Here is a 16895-nt window from a genome sequence, read left to right on the forward strand (position 1 = left end):
GATGAGTCCTTACTCCTGTCAGTAGTGACACTGAAAACACAAAATAATTTAAAATAAAAGAGGAAACCCGTTCAGTGAACTGGGGTAAAGGGGGGGGGGGGGGGAAATACACAAAGAAGATATAGTCTTCACCATAGCAGCTTGAAAGAATATAATACTTTCCTCAACTCTGTGCATATACCATCTGCATGAAGAAACAAAAAATTTAACATCTCGAACCTCCTTGCAGTGACAATTTCTGAGGATTGTTAGGGTGATGTCCAAGACCACAAAATAAAAGGTGAGTCATATTTTTTCCAGTGGATTATTTAAAGAGAAACATTTTCAAACAATAACTACAACTGTAGGAGTACATCTACTCTCCTCTCCCCAGTGTTTTCCACTGGGACAACAACTTGAGAGTGGTGCAGCATAGATGTCCAACTTCACCTCTACATGCACTAAGCCTCCTAATAAATCTGTGCTTGCAACTTATGGTCCAGGGAAACACACAGCACCTTCCTCTGGAAGCACTGTTAAACTTGGTGCTGGGGTATCTAGGACTGTGTAGGCTTTGCTAGATCTTTAAGATTTCAAATATTGCCATGGCAGTGCCTCTTTATTTTTTCAGTCTGTGCTACTGTGGTGCGCACTGATAATGCTTGTTCAGCTAGAATGGTCTCCCTCACTACCTTGTTCTGCTCCTTAACCTCTCTTTATTTTTTTTTCCTGGTACTCTAGGATAATACAATAAATTCTCCTGAGGTAATAAAAAAATTTCCACAAAAGCAATAATAATAATAATGATAATAAAACACACAAACAAACTAACAAAAAACACGAAAGAAAAAGGGCAGCATAGAAATCCACCACATGACCAAAAATCCACCTGCTGCAAACACAACTGAGTCATCTTTGGGAGTGTCTGCTACATTTTAGTGTACAGTGCCACCCTCTGACAAAGGCAGGTGGGCAGCATCTTATCTGGTGAGAGGCAAAGCCAGGGCCTTTTTCTGAGTGCATGTGTACACAGCAGGGAGGCACAAACAGCACTTGTATCCAGTCTCTTCAGTGATGTATCCACAGCACCACATCAGGGCTACACAGCAAGTCAAAAGCAGGCTTGTGTACACTCAGCTGTCTTCACAATTCCCACTGAAAAATTCTGGCACAATCAGAGCTCAACTAATCCAAAAGACTGTCTGCTCTCCTGAACACTGAGTTTTCATTTAAGATTACATAAATGAAGATTATAAGCAAATAGCTGGGGCAACCATACACAAGGACTTCTCTAACTCTGCAATATCTGAGGGCAAAACCAACCATCTATGTTGTCAAAGCTTCTGGGAAGTAGATCGAACAAAACAAGGTAAGTCATACTCATCTTCTAGTGATTTTAACAAGGTTCAGATAAAGGAATGAAGAGCAGTATCTTTCTCTTCAAACTTGTGTACTCCCAAATAAGTAACAATGCGTACTTACACTGCTTACAACAATGGTTGCATTATGACAACAACATACTTATGAATTTGGAAAAAGAACAAGAACTTGTGGACAGAAAGGATGATTTTTTTCCCCCTCTTTAAACATACAGAAAGACTGACTGAGAGTTGCAAACAAACTTTCCCATCAACTTCATCAAACAGAGGTACATCACACTTGAGACACCCATTAAACAAAACAGTACAGCAATACCATTGTTTCTTGCTGGTGGTGAGAAAAATGGCGCAAACCAAAGTATTCTGTCCTTTACTTTCTCCATTAAAAACTCTCAAACAAGTTCCTTTTCTTCCTTTTTTCAGAAGTTATTTTTAATACGCCCCCCCCCGCCCTTACATTTTAAAATTCCCAATAAGTTCTTTGGGGGCAACTACACTTTCACTGTACCAATCAGTACTGCAGGACAATAACACCATCTTTTTTCATGGCTTGTGTTAAATACAGTACAAAGAGAACAAATTATGGCCAGCCACATGCCTTTGGTAAAATTAAAAGTCCGGTGAGACCACATTTTCTTCAAACTCAGAAAGCCACATGTTGAAGCCATGTGATGTTTTGAAGTTCAATTCTATACAAACTTCTTCCTCAAAGCAAAGTTAAACAGCTGTCACCCCACAAAATGGCAATTTCTGTGCTGCTCCAGAAAAGAGATGAAAGTTTTGAACTTCAGAGAAGCTCTTCACATGTCTTGATCTCCACAGATTTCTATTTCAGACAAGGGGTAGAAAGTCTGGTAAATATTCACAAACCTACAAGTCAAAACAGTGGTAACAGTGATAAATATTCTCAGTTTTTAAAAAACTTTTCGTAGTAACACATGTGGCTCATTTAAGCAACTGACGGTCTTCTCCTTTGAGGCGTTTTTTCCGGGGTTGTACAAAGTCATCATCTGAGTCATCAGTGAGTTCTGTATTATCTTTTTCACTCTGGACATTAGGTTGTACGGGGAACTTTCTCTCAGGATAAAGGTTCCTTAGAAGTTCTTCAAAGTACGCTTCGAGTTTCATGCCGGCGTCAGCCACTTCTGAATCAGGCTGTTGGGTGAATTAACAACATCAGTGCATCATGAAATAGCTCTATACTTACATCACATCAGATCTTTCAGGCAAAAACTACAGAAAACATCAATCAGCAGCAAGAATGGCACCTGTGGAACACATGGTCCCACAGAGCACAAACCTGCAAAACAGAGCGTGAGGGTAGATCTTTCAGCCAACACCCTCAAGGACTTTTTTCTCTAAAGGATTAACACAGAAGCCAGTCACGAAAGTCATACTGCCTGGGTTCTGAAAGCTATTTGAAGAGATTCTAAAACCTCTTAAAACCTGACTGGGGGGCATGGGGGGGGAAAGAAGTTGTGCTATGCTGTGAAATATGTAGGTATGTCTTCAGGGTGTTAGAATTTCTCTAGCTTACAGTTTTTAATAATGGTGATAATGTTACTTGGTAGACAATGACATTGAGGACTATGCAGTCCTAAAGTCATCCAGAGCCACTACAGCTGATCAGTTTCCTGAAGCAGAGATCACTATGGCAGGAATTATTCCCAGCTATCAAGAGTCTCTGGAGACCCATTGAGGCCACTTAGAGAAGCCTTTATTCCCAGTGTAATTCTCTCTCATTTTGTGGTCCACTCAGTACCCACAACCCTTTTTCACCACGTTCCCTTACAAGCAGTAAGGGATAATAACAATAACTCAACATGTAACTTGAAATCATAAGGGTGAGTACAGAGCTCTCAGAATGAAAATCCCACTGAATCTAAGATCTGCGGCAAGGAAGATTAAACCAATTTTTAAATCAAATGCCCACCATTGTGGCAATTGTCCTTTTCTTTACTTGCTGTCCTGCCATTCAGCTAGCATGATTGTTACAATCCTCCTTCCTTCTGTGGAAAGATCTCCACTGCATAGTCATCTAACACCACAGTAGCATTCAATGTGATCTATATTTTCACTGCAGTTTCATCATCAAAGTAAGTTTAATACAATAAATTCTTGCATTGCAAATTCTACCCCCCATTACAGTTTTCCTGAAAGCAACTAAGCCTACAAAAGTTAAGATTAAGTTTTCTAACCTCATTAAATTCAGCACAGTTTTGGAAAATCAGTCTGAAATCAGCCACAAAATCTTCTGGCTTTGTGTAGAATGAATTGGTCACTTCAAGTCTTCTCTTGATGGTTGACAAGTCCATAGGCTTCTTGATTATTTTGTAGTAATCAGGAACCTAAAGGGAGAAAAAAAATTTCATCAAATGCAGTTTTCTTCACTACTTATAGTTTTTACAAACCTTTAGGTCTGAAGGTATGGGCAGGGTTTTAGTCTCATTTTCAAAGTACAGCTCTGAGATACAAGAATTATACTTTTAACACACAAGCAGACAGTTTCTGGAGTTCGAGTGACATATGACAGCTTTGCTGGCTAAAATATACTCCTTGCAATACTTATGTTAAAATCAAAGATAAACAAATAAAACTTTCACCTACAATGACTACACATAGTAGAGCAAATGACATGGTTTGGAGATGATTATTTTCAGATGTAGTCAAATAAGCTATTTATTAAGACTTATTCTCAAGACCACCATATGGTAACTGAAATGGGGATGGTAAACACGTTATTTAAAATGAGGTTTGGTCATGAAATATGTCCTTAGAAATGGTGACAAATTTTACAGATATCAGTGATTTTGACACTCAAACTGTGGTTGTAGGACTTGGATTTTTTTTTTCTTTAGAAAGAATTAGAAGTTAGAAAAGAAGATACGAAATGCAATGGTAATAATTTTTATACTTTTTTCCTAACTAGATTCACAATTTAAGAGAAATACTTCAATATCTCAATTTAGTTAAACACATGACCATCATATGATTAATCAATTAATCTCCTGCGCCATTTCTTATTATTAAACTCTGTGATTTGTTCTTCAGAATTCTTATTCAAATGCAATAAAGGCTGCATAGGAGCATATTGCTTACTGAATTCCTCCCCCACTGGTTTACTTTAAAGAATATCTTTTCACCTGATCACAGTGGTAACTCTTCTCTGTGTACTTAGACTTCTAATGCATCCAGGAATTGTTTACCATTTTAAATTAATAAATTTCAAGCTAACAATAATAAATTCAATTTCATGTTACTACTACGGAGTACCCTAATTCTCAACATCAAGTAGTATTTAAAAAACCCAAATATATTGCAATTCACCTTTTTAGTGCTATCACTCAGCACATGATATTAGCAGACAAGCTCAGAACTTACTTTTTATCTGCTTTCGAAATACTAAGTAAAATCAATTATTGGGGAATTTTACTTGTAAATCCCCTTTAACTTTCAACTTCCCCCCTCAGACAGTTTTAAAAAATTAAACACATTTAATACATAGTGTCTGAGGAACTTTACTGATAACAGACTGTAACAGGACATAAAAATGAAATAATAATAATAAAAACACGGTAAATTTGCTACTAACATAAAATGGAAAGAATTGAGGTACATACTGTGGGAGGAACTGGATCTTGAAAGGCAAGACTCATTTCATGACAGTAGAGGTATAGCAGCAGTCTTTCACACTTCTGTGTCAAAAAAAAAAAAAAAAAGTCCAAGTAATTTGAGAATTCTACATGGTTTATACTACAATCACAAACTACAGAAAATACAGAACAGATGCTCAGTATTCCCCCTTCCTCTTTGTGTAAACAAATATATTACACTAGATCTTGAGCCTTGAAAGAGATTCTAAAAATAGTTTTGCGTGATTCTATGCCTGCTGATCCCTTATCAGAGCATTTACAGGACTTATAACTTACATTTAACTCAAAACAGAAATTGAGCACATATAAATAATGGTGTCACAGACAGCCAGCTCTTGGAGCGTGTCCTCCACACACCCGCTCTCCCCACTGTGTCCTGCTGGGTAATGTGATTTGTCCTAAGACTAGAACACCAGGTGGGAATTGTAGGAGGAACTATCTGGATGCTCACACAATTAATGCATTCCAGAAACAGGGAAGCTGTGGTGATTGTGATTGACTTTGATACACACTGGTTTGCAAAAGGGTATAAAAAATGCTGCTGGAGACTGGACCAACCGGGCAAACTGATCTCCCAAGGTTGCAGGGAGCTTCCAGATGGATTCCACTCCAACAAGATGCCTGCAGGATACATATAGCCCTATGATGGGAAACACTCACTTTTGGACAGGTGAGTTAAAGTACTAAGATCACATACAGAGATAAAATCCTAAAGCAGCTCCATAGGTGCTTTGCTGCTTTGTAATTGTGCAAGGCCAAAGGCTCTAAACCTGCACATTTCCAACCAAACCTACTTATGTCATAACCCTTTAGACCTGCTTACATTCTATACCGCACTGGCAATATTTAGACACTGTATTAGCAATAAATCTAACCATAATCATCCACATAATCAGTGCCATACTTCTCACATTTGACCAAGACTCTTCTCTCTACCACTCTGCCATAAATGGTTCTATTTGTAGACTAAGACCCCGAAAAAACCACTAATTTCAGTGTATTTACACAAGTTGCCAACTGAAACCAAGTAAAATACTGATGAAAGTTTCTAACACAGCTCAAAACTGCTTCAGTTTAAAAAATGTTATAAATAATAATTTTATCCTTACCCTACGGTCTATTGGCGCCAAACCCACAGTGTCTTCCAATTTTCTTTTTTCAGAGCTGTGAGTAGGTTTGTCACAGTCATATTCAACTTCTGGCTTGGACAAATCCCGACAGAACGTACAGATCCACTCTCCACTAAAGAAGACAAACAGATACGATGACCTTAGTGAGGCAGCACACCCCTGCCAAAAGGCTTTCCACATATTTCTGGGTAAGATCCTCATTTGTTGGGTGTGTTTTTTTGATGTCATGTGTTGGGTTGTTGTTGTTGGTTTTTAAAACACTACAAAAAGCAGAGGCTGCTGGTAAAAATGCTTTTTTTCAACTTTTTTGTTTTCCTTTTTAGTGGCACCAGTGTCATTATTAGTGTCCTAACAGAAAGATGATTTATCTTAATAGACAGCAGGTATTGCTTTGTCAGTACTGAAATTTTTCGCTCGAGCTCAAAGGGTTCAAGCAAAGGACTATTAAGAGCTCTTTTATTATCTACAGAGAGACTGAAGGAATCATATGGGCTGAACAGAAGGAAATATGACAGTGTGATATGGTGAGAACTAGACATTATCTACAAGCCTGATCTATAACATATTACTAATCTATATAGTTTGCCCTAGACAAGATTTTTTTTAAAACTGGAAATATTTCACTCCCTAAAACCTTCAGATGTTCATGATTTTATCAGCTGGTCTAAGAAAACCATGGAGATTTAAAGGACCTACATATAGGTCCTTTATAAGATTCTTACCCAATATATATATAGGAATTATAAGACTCCTATTATAAGATACCTATTCCATATAGGAATTATAAGATTCCTACATAATCAGTTCTGCAAGCGATGTTCACTGATTCCCTAACACAATTTATGAACCTCAAAGTTTTGAAAAACCTATGAAGAGTTTATGTTTTTAATACAGTTTTCCACAAACGAGGAAACTTGCATGCTTGAAGGTAACCACAAGAGGGCTGAATTGTTACACAGAAGACAGAATACAGCAATAAAAGGGATCTAACTGTGGGTATTTACTCAGAAGTATGTTATAATAATAATATCTTTGAAAATAGGAAATAGTTTCTGCAGCACCATTTATTTCATTTGGATAGTAAGGCAGACGACTTTCTAAATTAAAAAAAAAAAAAAGAAAAAACAACAACAACCCTTTTTTATTCAGAGTGATCCAAAGATTTTCACCATCTGCCACTTTTAGCAGACACTGGTGAATAATAGGCATTTTACTACCAGGAGACATTTACCTTATACTGTCTTAACTTCCCAGAATTATTTATGACACTGTCACCTCTATGCCTGGACTAACATCACAGAAATGATGTAGCAGATACACAAAAATTCATACAGGCCATGACCTAAAGATTTTGTGCCACAAGAAAACAAAAAACTGGTTAAGGATAGAGGAATGATGCATTAAAACATCCAAGAATCAGGAAGAGTGTGGTAGGCTGGAATGAAGGACAGAAAGATGCAGCAACCTTGTGAATCTATATGGGAACATTTTTTTTAAACTAAAGGAGGGTAGATTCAGATTAGATACAAGGAAAAAAATTTTTTCAGTGAGGGTTGTGAAACACTGGGACAGGTTGCTGAGAGAGGTGGTAGAGGCCCCGTTCCTGGAAACAAGGTCAGGTTGGGCGGGGCTCTGAGCAACCTCTTCATGGCAGGGCGGTTGGACTCGGTGGCCTATAAAGGTCCCTTCCAACTTGAACCATTCTGTGATGGCATGAACCTATGAAACTGCTCTATCCACCTGAGGCAAGAACAAACAGCAATCACGAAAGAAGCAGATTATCACTGCTGACATAAAAATAAACACATTATTTTGTATGTTTGAAGGAACTAATGCTAAGTGACTGAAGTTTGTTAAGTAGAATTACAGCTGCAAAAAAGAAGTAACCCCACAAAGATGGGAACAAAAACTTGATATGTCTGAAGTCAGGAGGAAACCTCAGCTAACCATGCTCTGAAGTCCAGGAACACAAAGTACTTCTAGTAATATGCACCTTTAGAGACGTGAACGCCTGCCATGGAAGTGGGTTTGGACTCCCTTGCCCTCAGACATCATCACCTCAGTTTCCCCTCATTGATCCAGTAAAAAGGAGACATTTTAAAGACTAATTCTTGAATATTTGATTTTACCAGAAACAAAGTCTTGTAATACAGTTTTCTGCTTTTTAAAAATTTTTTTTTCTTGTCAGAATGGCACAAATATTTATTAGTTTAAGTGCTTCTGTAACTTCACTGGGTTTTGCTTACAGCATAAAGCTGTAACATAGTATCATTTTTATTAAAAAAAACTGCAATATGAAGTTCTAAAAGTGAGAGGAACATTTTTACGTGCCATTTCAAGTGACATTTCAGGTACACTCACAGGAGTGTGCTTGTTCAGAGTAGCATAGAGATGATCAATGTGCTAATCTAAGCTGCTATCCAAATGTTTTACACCAGTAAACTATGCTAATATTTATTCAAAAAACCTAATATTTTCAAAAGCATTAAACAATGAGCATGTTATGACCAATGATTTTATCCTTTAACACAAACAAGCATATTGCATGACATTTCCAAGCTGGGACATTGCAAATTGCCATTTATTTTAGTCAAAGACACTAATTCCAGAAGCAAACACTGGTAATGCTAGTTAAGACCGTATTTTGAAAGTCAAGAAACTGAGTAATGGTTTTGTAACAGCCAATAAAGAAACTTAATGCTTGTTTCAACACTGGCCGAAATGTTACTAGAATACGTCAGTCACTACACATCCCATGCTTGGACTGTAGCCCTATTTAGCACTAGAGTAAATGATATTACTATATTACTTCAGATTTTTCCTGTAGACATTTCTTATTCATTATTATTATTAAGAAATGTTAAGTATTTTCTCTCACCCTTAAAAGATTTTATGAAAGATTGGTAATTCTGTGTCCCACTTTTAATAATTCATGCCCTAGATGTAAGTGATATTGCTTAATTGTCAAGTAAGTGAAGAGTTTTATTACAGAATTTGTAGAAAAAAATACAATTGAACTGAAATTTCAATGTAAATTCCAATTTTCACCAATTAATAAAACTTGTGGATTCAAGACCTTAAAGAAGACATCGCTTCCTTTGAGACTGAAACTTCTTATCCTGGGTTTCACAAGACAAAGCTTGTGTCTTTTAGTGCAATTTTAGGCGGCATTGAAGGGGTCATAATTACCTTGGAAAGCTCATCAATGAAGGAACATGACAGGAAAGATGGAATACTTTGGGACACTTCTCACAGCAAAGGAGCTCCCCTCCATTTTGACATACAGCACACCAATCTTCATTTGGATCATCCTCTTTTCTGCCCTCCCCAACATGGGAGGGTCCTACCCATCCCGTTTTCCCACTGAATGTGTTCTCCTGCAGGACTCCTGGCTGATCATCTGTGCTGTCTGGTGCATCTGTTCTTAAGACAGCTTCATCAGAAGTGGAATTATGATTGCCATCCAACAGCAATGAGGTAAGTATGGACTGCAGGAAGAAACAAAGAAAGTCAGACTATAATATTTATTTCAATCTACATGGCCCTAACAACAAGTAAACTAACCCCAATAACAAATTTATATGCAAGCAGTCATACAACTTGCAACATGTATGGAAAAAACTACTAACATACTATAACATCAGACAGCTGAACATAAGACATGAACTATGAAAGGTTATTTACTGCTCCACTAATAAACAACTAATCTTTGATGGCCCAAAAATCTAGCAACCTTATTTATGTATATTACTGCACTACAGTTAGAAACATTTCCTAGTGGCACCTGAAAATATGATCTCTGCAAGCTATTTCTCATCTTCCTAGATTTTCAAGGGATAAAAGTAGTCTCATCACGACAGTTACATCAACTGGCAGTAGGGCTAGTCTGATTTTGAATTTCACCTCTTCCCCTTATTTTGTTTTTTTTAGTTTTCCCCTGAAAAGTTCCCAACAGAACACAAGTAGATTATTATACTCCCCATAAATACAAAATACTCTCCAAAAAGAAAGGAGATCTTTATAGTTGTTATTATTACATTCCGAGGCCGGGGTTCCTCATCGGTTTCTTGCTTCACTACAACAACTGGGAAATCAAAGTTCTCATTTGGTGCATTTGACTCCTGTTTAATTCTAATGGGTTCCAACATAACAACTGGGACTTTGTGTGTCGAATCAGCTCCTGGTGGTCTGCTGGAGGAGCCAGAACTGTAAATGACAGGAAAAGGTAAGAAAAAGGGGAAATTAAGAGTCAGAACTTTTGTACACTGGTGCTTTCCAAGCAGGATGTTAAATCTATTTTGCTTCTTCGAATCTTGAGCATTGCAGAATTCCTTTTATTGAATACACCATCCAAGCTTATTTCCTTCGATATATATTGAAAAGCATTACCAAAAGGGAAAATTTTAATGGTGCAGTTCCAGAATTAGAGAATTACTCATGGTTTGACTTCCCATTAGTGCAAGATTTGCAAGTAATCTCCTTTTCTTTCAGGTTACACACAAAAGAGGACTTCCACTGAACATCATACCACTTTGGAAGAGATGCAGCTGTATTTTGGGGAAGACCAGTGTTTCTCCAGAGCTGAACTGATCATTGAAAATGACACAACCAAATAAGGCAAATAAAACACGTATTTACATTTTCTTAGAAGGATTTCTTACAGCCTTGCAGCTCTACCAAAACTAGGGCCCTGCTTTTGGAACTAAATCTTTTCTTTTTCCATGTATTTAGTCATAAAAATGAAGAATTTGAAATCTAACAACATTAATTCAAGCAGTTGCAGATTTTTTTAAATGCACGTAGATGACTCTTCAGACAAACATTTAAACTGTTCATAAGAGTCCTTCACAGAATTTGCCATGTAAATGGAATACAGAAAAATCTATTCTATATTAAAAAGCACCTGCATTTCCAACTCAAGTAGGATGAATGTCATCTGATTTTTCTCTGCATGAAAAATTAATCTCATGGCAGATGTATGCTTGAGTTTATTGCAACACATTAATGGATCTGCACTCTTCAAATAACATTGTGTAAATATATTTGTTCATTAATATTCCATCAGTAATGGATAAAAACATTTGTGTAGACTCTCAATAGATATCTAGTGCTCACTTAACAAACTGTATTGCAGCAGAAAACTCTTTAACAGCCCTCTTTGTAACATCAATTCCTTAAATCTGAAGTAATTTATAGTTCCATCAGGACTTTCAATATTCAACCTTTTCCTTTAGTTGATTTTTCTGAATTTAAAACCTAATTTACAATTGGTATTCTTTTAATAACACCAACCTAGCCATCATCTACAGTGTTAATACATTTTTAGATGTGCTATTAATACATTACATATGAAATTACTGCTTTTAGAATGCAAAGAGTGCTGTAATAACCATCAGGCCTGACCTGTTAACAGAGAAGGTGAGGCAAATTGACATCTATATATGCATTAAAGAGAGAAGAGACTGAGGCATGTTCTGTGGAGGTGGAAGTTACATTTTCTTCTCTCCCACTCTTCCCTTACCTCTCTCTGCTCCCTACACTGGAGGCGCTGGGTGAACGAACTGGAGGGTGTACATTCGTCACACTGATTCCTCCTAGGATAGAAGGACCAGGTTAGATCAAAACATGGGTCTGTGCCACGTCTGAGTCAGAGATGTACACAGGTTTTGGGGAAAATTTCTCCTGCAGCATCATTTATTTAACCTATATCTCATTTAACATATATTTATGAAAGGATGAGAGGCATGGGATAATACAGGGAAGGAGATGCCTAAGAAGGGACCCATAAGTAGGCTGATGGGTCAGTACCTTTGCCTGGCTGACCCCCCCACCTGATCACTGCAGCTTGTTTTGTCTTACCTTATCAAATTCTAGCAGATCTCTCTGGAGAACTGCCAGGAAACTTTGAGCTGGTGAGTAGGAATAATATCTGGCGGACAGATATGAGAGAGACCAAAGGTCTGGGGACCAGGACCAGAGAGCCAAAAGACTCATGAAGGAGATTTTTGCTGAAGACTTGTGAAGGAGATTTTTGCTGAGTATCAGTCCTGAGAAACCCAAGTGGGCTGTTTGTGCTGTCTGTGAATGCACTACCCACCTGTCTCAGGTAACCTGCCTGGGTCTGTGAATGTCACGTGAGTGCATGAATGTTGCATGAGTGCTCACTGGGAACTCACTCACACAGCCTTGCATTGCTACAGGTCAGATCAGAAAATCGGAATTGCTGCTGATGGTCACCAGGCATGGTGACAGGAATCCCCTGCATCCTTTAGGTCTGCCACATTTAGCCACACATCACCACAACTCCTCTGCTCAACCTGTGTCAGTGCTGCACTATCCTTCTGTGAAAAACATATTCTAATATCCAAATAGAACTTCCCCAAGTTACCATTTCTAGTCTCCTGTTACATCCTATCTTGCTTTTTTAAATACTTAACTCTTAGCACAGTTGCTAGGTTTTCATTTGGTGTACACCTGAGAGTGTCACTTTTCTACAGATTTCTATCCAATGTGCTAAAATCTATAGGCTTTTTACCCTCCATATTTGTAAGATATGGTCTCCTAACTTTTGTTCACAATGCTAAAATATTGTTTCAACTTTACCTCCTACTAGGGTTTCTACAACTTTGCCTCATTTTCTTATTTCTAATCTTTGATATATAAAAGAAATAATTAATTCTGATATCAGTGTTAACACTGCCAGCCACATTAGACTTTTCAATTACACCACTTAAACAGAAAACTGCACTGCATTTCAATTACCTGAGAGGCCTGGTGATGGCACCGAGGAATTTGGTGACTGCACAGTCCTGTTTGAAGGTGGTTTTGGCTGATTCTGCTCTGCAGTGCCATCCTTCCTTACAGCATTGTCCAGTGTGATGTTTCCCGAACAATCAATCTAAAAGGTGGGGAAGTGAGGGGAAGCAGTTAGTGTTGGAAGGAGAAAAAAACCCTCTCCAAAACAACAAAAACCTGTGCTTCTGATATAGTGTTATTTTGAAGGTGAAGACCAAAATGTATTTCAACTAACTTTAACCATCCAAAACTGAGACAGTTACTTTAAAACAGGTCATCTTGCTTTCTCTAAAAAGGAAATGAAATAGTCAAGTCCAGACAGTGCTTCATTTTAAGATCAGATGATTCTGTAAGTACCAATTTTTGTCGACCGGCTTCAGAGAAGGCTGTATCAGCTTTCACACAATTCAGAGATTATTTTTTATCTCCATACCTTCTTTGGAGACACTCAGATTATATATTCTAAAAAAGATAATAAGCTATACACAAACTACCCATTAATCCACTTGTGTTTAGGACTGGAAGAACTTCAAGTGACATTCAATCCCATCTGTCCCACGTACCTTCTGGACAGAGGCCATGCATATTGTCTCAAAATGCAAACAGCAACCAACACTTGTTCTTTCCACATATGGCTTAGGCCAGATAACTGAACTTTATTTAGGGGCTCCTAATTTATCATTTTAATTTTCTGTAAAAATTACATATTCTGGTTTGATAATGAGGAATTACTTTCTGAACTGTTTGATTTCTTCCAGTATGTAGAGATAACGTTTGATAAGAAAACACCTCACCTTGATATCAGTTTTCTCAGTAGATACCTCACAAATCTACTGGTTTCAAACACACTGACCACTGAAATTTCTATTTGTGAGCTAGAAGTATCCCAAGTGGATGCAGAAGCCTTGACAAGGTTTATTTACAGTGATTTGGGTCATGTATCTTAAGACCACAAATGCAACCATATAAAAGTAGAAGAGTTCATAATACAGTGAAAAAAAAATAAGCATGCTAAAATGTCTCACAGACTCAGTAGTTTTATGACCATGTTGTGTAGTTCACCTTTTGAACCTGACAGACACTGTGACCCTGTACTCTATGTACTCCATTTTAATAAACAGAACACAGTTTATCAGCGAGGACAAAGCACAGGTGAGAGAAACAGGAAAGGAACAGCAAGTTACCATTGGAAAACCATGGCATTTCAGATATCTACAAACCTTAGACCACAAAAAACAGGTTTGGCAATATTTGAAAGAATAAAAGTCAACGGACTAAAACTCAACAGTTCCAACATGGAACTCTGACAAATATGTACCATTCAGAAAAACTATCACAGAGAAGTTTAAGAAAAGATGACCTTACAGCGCTCCTTCTATCACCAGCTCATAGGCATGTCAAAGGATGTAAGAAGAAAAGAAGTACCAAAAAGAAAAGATAGAAGGAATATATCCAGTATGCCAACCATTAATACTTTCCCAAGATAGCTCTTTCAATTAGTTAAAAATATATTTTAAATATGTTGACCATTTACCAGAAATACCATCAGCAAACTGGTGCTATCGGTGGACACTGGTAAATGAAAACTAAGCTAACACATTTTTGTTAGTATCATTACAGGGGGAGGGAAAAAATATACAGCATCCAAATAAACAGATCCAATTACAATTACAAACCCTAACGTTATTTTTCTTAGCTGTCTTCCAAGAATAGCTCTGAATATTTCCAGCAATACCGTATTGTTTTTTCCTCTACCTGCCTCATTTTGACAAACAGAGCAAGGATTTCAGTTTATATGGTTTCTACTTCTCACAAACATTAAGACCTACTTCAAAATAGAATCAATCCATCAAACATTGATTCTGTGTTACACTTACATCAGGGAGAGATGGCAGATTATAGGAGCTACCCACTGGGGAACTCAAATCTATCACAGGGGGACCATATGTCTTCCCATCATATCCAACAGCACTGGTGACTGTAGGGCTTGATGGAGTCGATGTTGTGCTGCTTGCAGTTGTAAGGGCTGTTGAAGTTTGTCCACTACTGATCTGCCACTAAAAAAAAGACAATAATCCACAATTAAGCATTATTTTCTTTGCAACAGGTCACATCTACTGAATATACCGATAGAACAAGCAGCTTAGTTCAGGAAGCTGAATTCAAACATGAAATCCTGATGTACTCTGAAGTTAGCTCATTTCAAGAACCAATCTTACAAGACAAGGAAGGGAAGATGACAAGTAGCTGAAAACCATGAATAGAAGAAATGAATGCAAATTCTTAAATTCCAAGTTATACCTCAATGCTAAGTATCTATTAATATTTCATGCTGCATTGACAGTGTTGTGGGAAAAATGTAACAATTTTTTATGGAAAAGAAAGCATTGCAAGTAATAGGCTGAATGCACAACTGCTCCAGCATTTTACTAAGTAAACAACTATAGTGTTAGTGATTAAGAATTTGAAATGCTGACTGGATCTCTAACCACAGATACATTTAACAACATGATATAAAGTGCACTGTCAATTCAGACTAAATTTCTTTCTCATTTGGATGTATGCAGTTTTCAATGACTTTTAACAGAATTTCATGGCTACCCATGGAAGGTAAAATTTTACTTCCCTCAATTCCTTTTTAGTCATTCTATTTACTGGTCTCCGGTTTCAGAAAGGCATTACCTTTCTGACAATGAGATAATGGGAATTCTTTAAAATCTTGCAGACAGGCGAATTTTATTTTCAGAGGCACAGAATAGAAGTGACTTAGTTTTTGTTCCTACAGATTCTTTTAGATATTGTACAGCTTTCTTCAACTTAGTTGGAATTAGTTCTCTGACATCATAAGCATTGCAAACATGAATGGTATCCATTCTTCAGGTCAGAGATTTGCTTACCTCTAGTGGCATGATTTTCTCTTTCCTTCCATGTACCTAAAACTCTTGTGTCAATATGCTGTTTAATAAAGATGAGCCTTTCTGAGCATCCAGAAAACATATTATGTGGTTTTACTTCTGTGCCAGTTCAGCTGCTGATTAGCTGGGCATTGATCAGTCTTACTCAGCAGAGGTGACACAACTGTGGTCTGTCTCTCCTCTCCTCACCTGTACAAGTTCAGATTTGCCATACTAGTGGCAGCTTTAGATTTTTTGTCAAGGTTTTACCTGGTTCCTGGTGAAGTCACTAACATCAGGCGCAACTGGGATTTTCTTTTTTGTCTATTCACTGATTGTAGTGTGCAGACCATGGCCATGCTAAGTTTTGCACAAGAAGTCAGAAACCACAGTAATAGCAAACAAGAGAACAAAACACCTACACAGCACACCCAGTGGATCACTTCCATAATGCTTCAGCTGCTTAGAACTGTCAAAGTGAAAGAAACTTGACAGTTTCCTCATTAAGAAAACTGTGGGTATCTTGTCACAGGGAGAAAAATTCAGTCTCTGTTCTAATTGAAAAGCACTCTAGAAACACAGTATGAAAGATGATAAGAAGCACATTTGATGTTTTATTTCTACATGGCGAGTGAAAAGGGAAAGAACCTCTACCTGTTTTATGGCTTGCTGTGCCAAGAATGCCATTTGCAATGGGCTGGGCTTTACTGCTTGCCTTGGTATGTTCTGATTTTGGGGAAATCTCATCTGTTGTGCAGGAAGAACTGAACCATTGGGCTTGGGGCTTTGATTCTGAAAATGAATCAAGCGCGGAGGTGCCTGCATAAAAACACAAAACCAGTTCTGCAAGTTAGCTGACATCTATTCAATGTTCCAGACATTTTTTTACTAAGTGGTCCTTTTGAACCTCTGCAACTCTTCACAAATTATATGCAAACAAATAGTATCACACTATATATCTAAATGATCACAGAACACATTGATTTTTAATGTTAAAACCAAAACCTAGCAGATAGTTTTGAATTATTCTGATGTAATAAAGGAAGATAGATCACAAGAGCCAGT

The 16895-nt window shown here is 37.5% G+C and overlaps 1 protein-coding gene across 1 annotated transcript in view; it reads right to left on the bottom strand.

Annotated features, from left to right (window-relative positions):
* Positions 1 to 1583: 1583 nt before the first annotated feature.
* TRIM24 (tripartite motif containing 24) overlaps positions 1584 to 16895 on the bottom strand; it is a 58789-nt gene continuing 43477 nt past the window's right edge. The window contains exons 10-19 of the mRNA XM_027881160.1: positions 16485 to 16649; positions 14814 to 14993; positions 12904 to 13039; positions 11663 to 11735; positions 10179 to 10347; positions 9331 to 9629; positions 6121 to 6253; positions 4979 to 5053; positions 3557 to 3706; positions 1584 to 2513 (exon numbers count right to left, since the gene is read on the bottom strand). Coding sequence (XP_027736961.1) covers positions 2304 to 2513; positions 3557 to 3706; positions 4979 to 5053; positions 6121 to 6253; positions 9331 to 9629; positions 10179 to 10347; positions 11663 to 11735; positions 12904 to 13039; positions 14814 to 14993; positions 16485 to 16649 — 1590 coding nt within the window. The 3' untranslated portion in view covers positions 1584 to 2303. The remainder of the gene's footprint in view (positions 2514 to 3556; positions 3707 to 4978; positions 5054 to 6120; positions 6254 to 9330; positions 9630 to 10178; positions 10348 to 11662; positions 11736 to 12903; positions 13040 to 14813; positions 14994 to 16484; positions 16650 to 16895) is intronic.

The sequence above is a fragment of the Empidonax traillii genome, unplaced genomic scaffold (assembly GCF_003031625.1).
Source record: "Empidonax traillii isolate 1590-97213 ecotype Southwest subspecies unplaced genomic scaffold, ASM303162v1 scaffold84:size2688230, whole genome shotgun sequence".
NCBI lineage: Eukaryota > Metazoa > Chordata > Aves > Passeriformes > Tyrannidae > Empidonax > Empidonax traillii.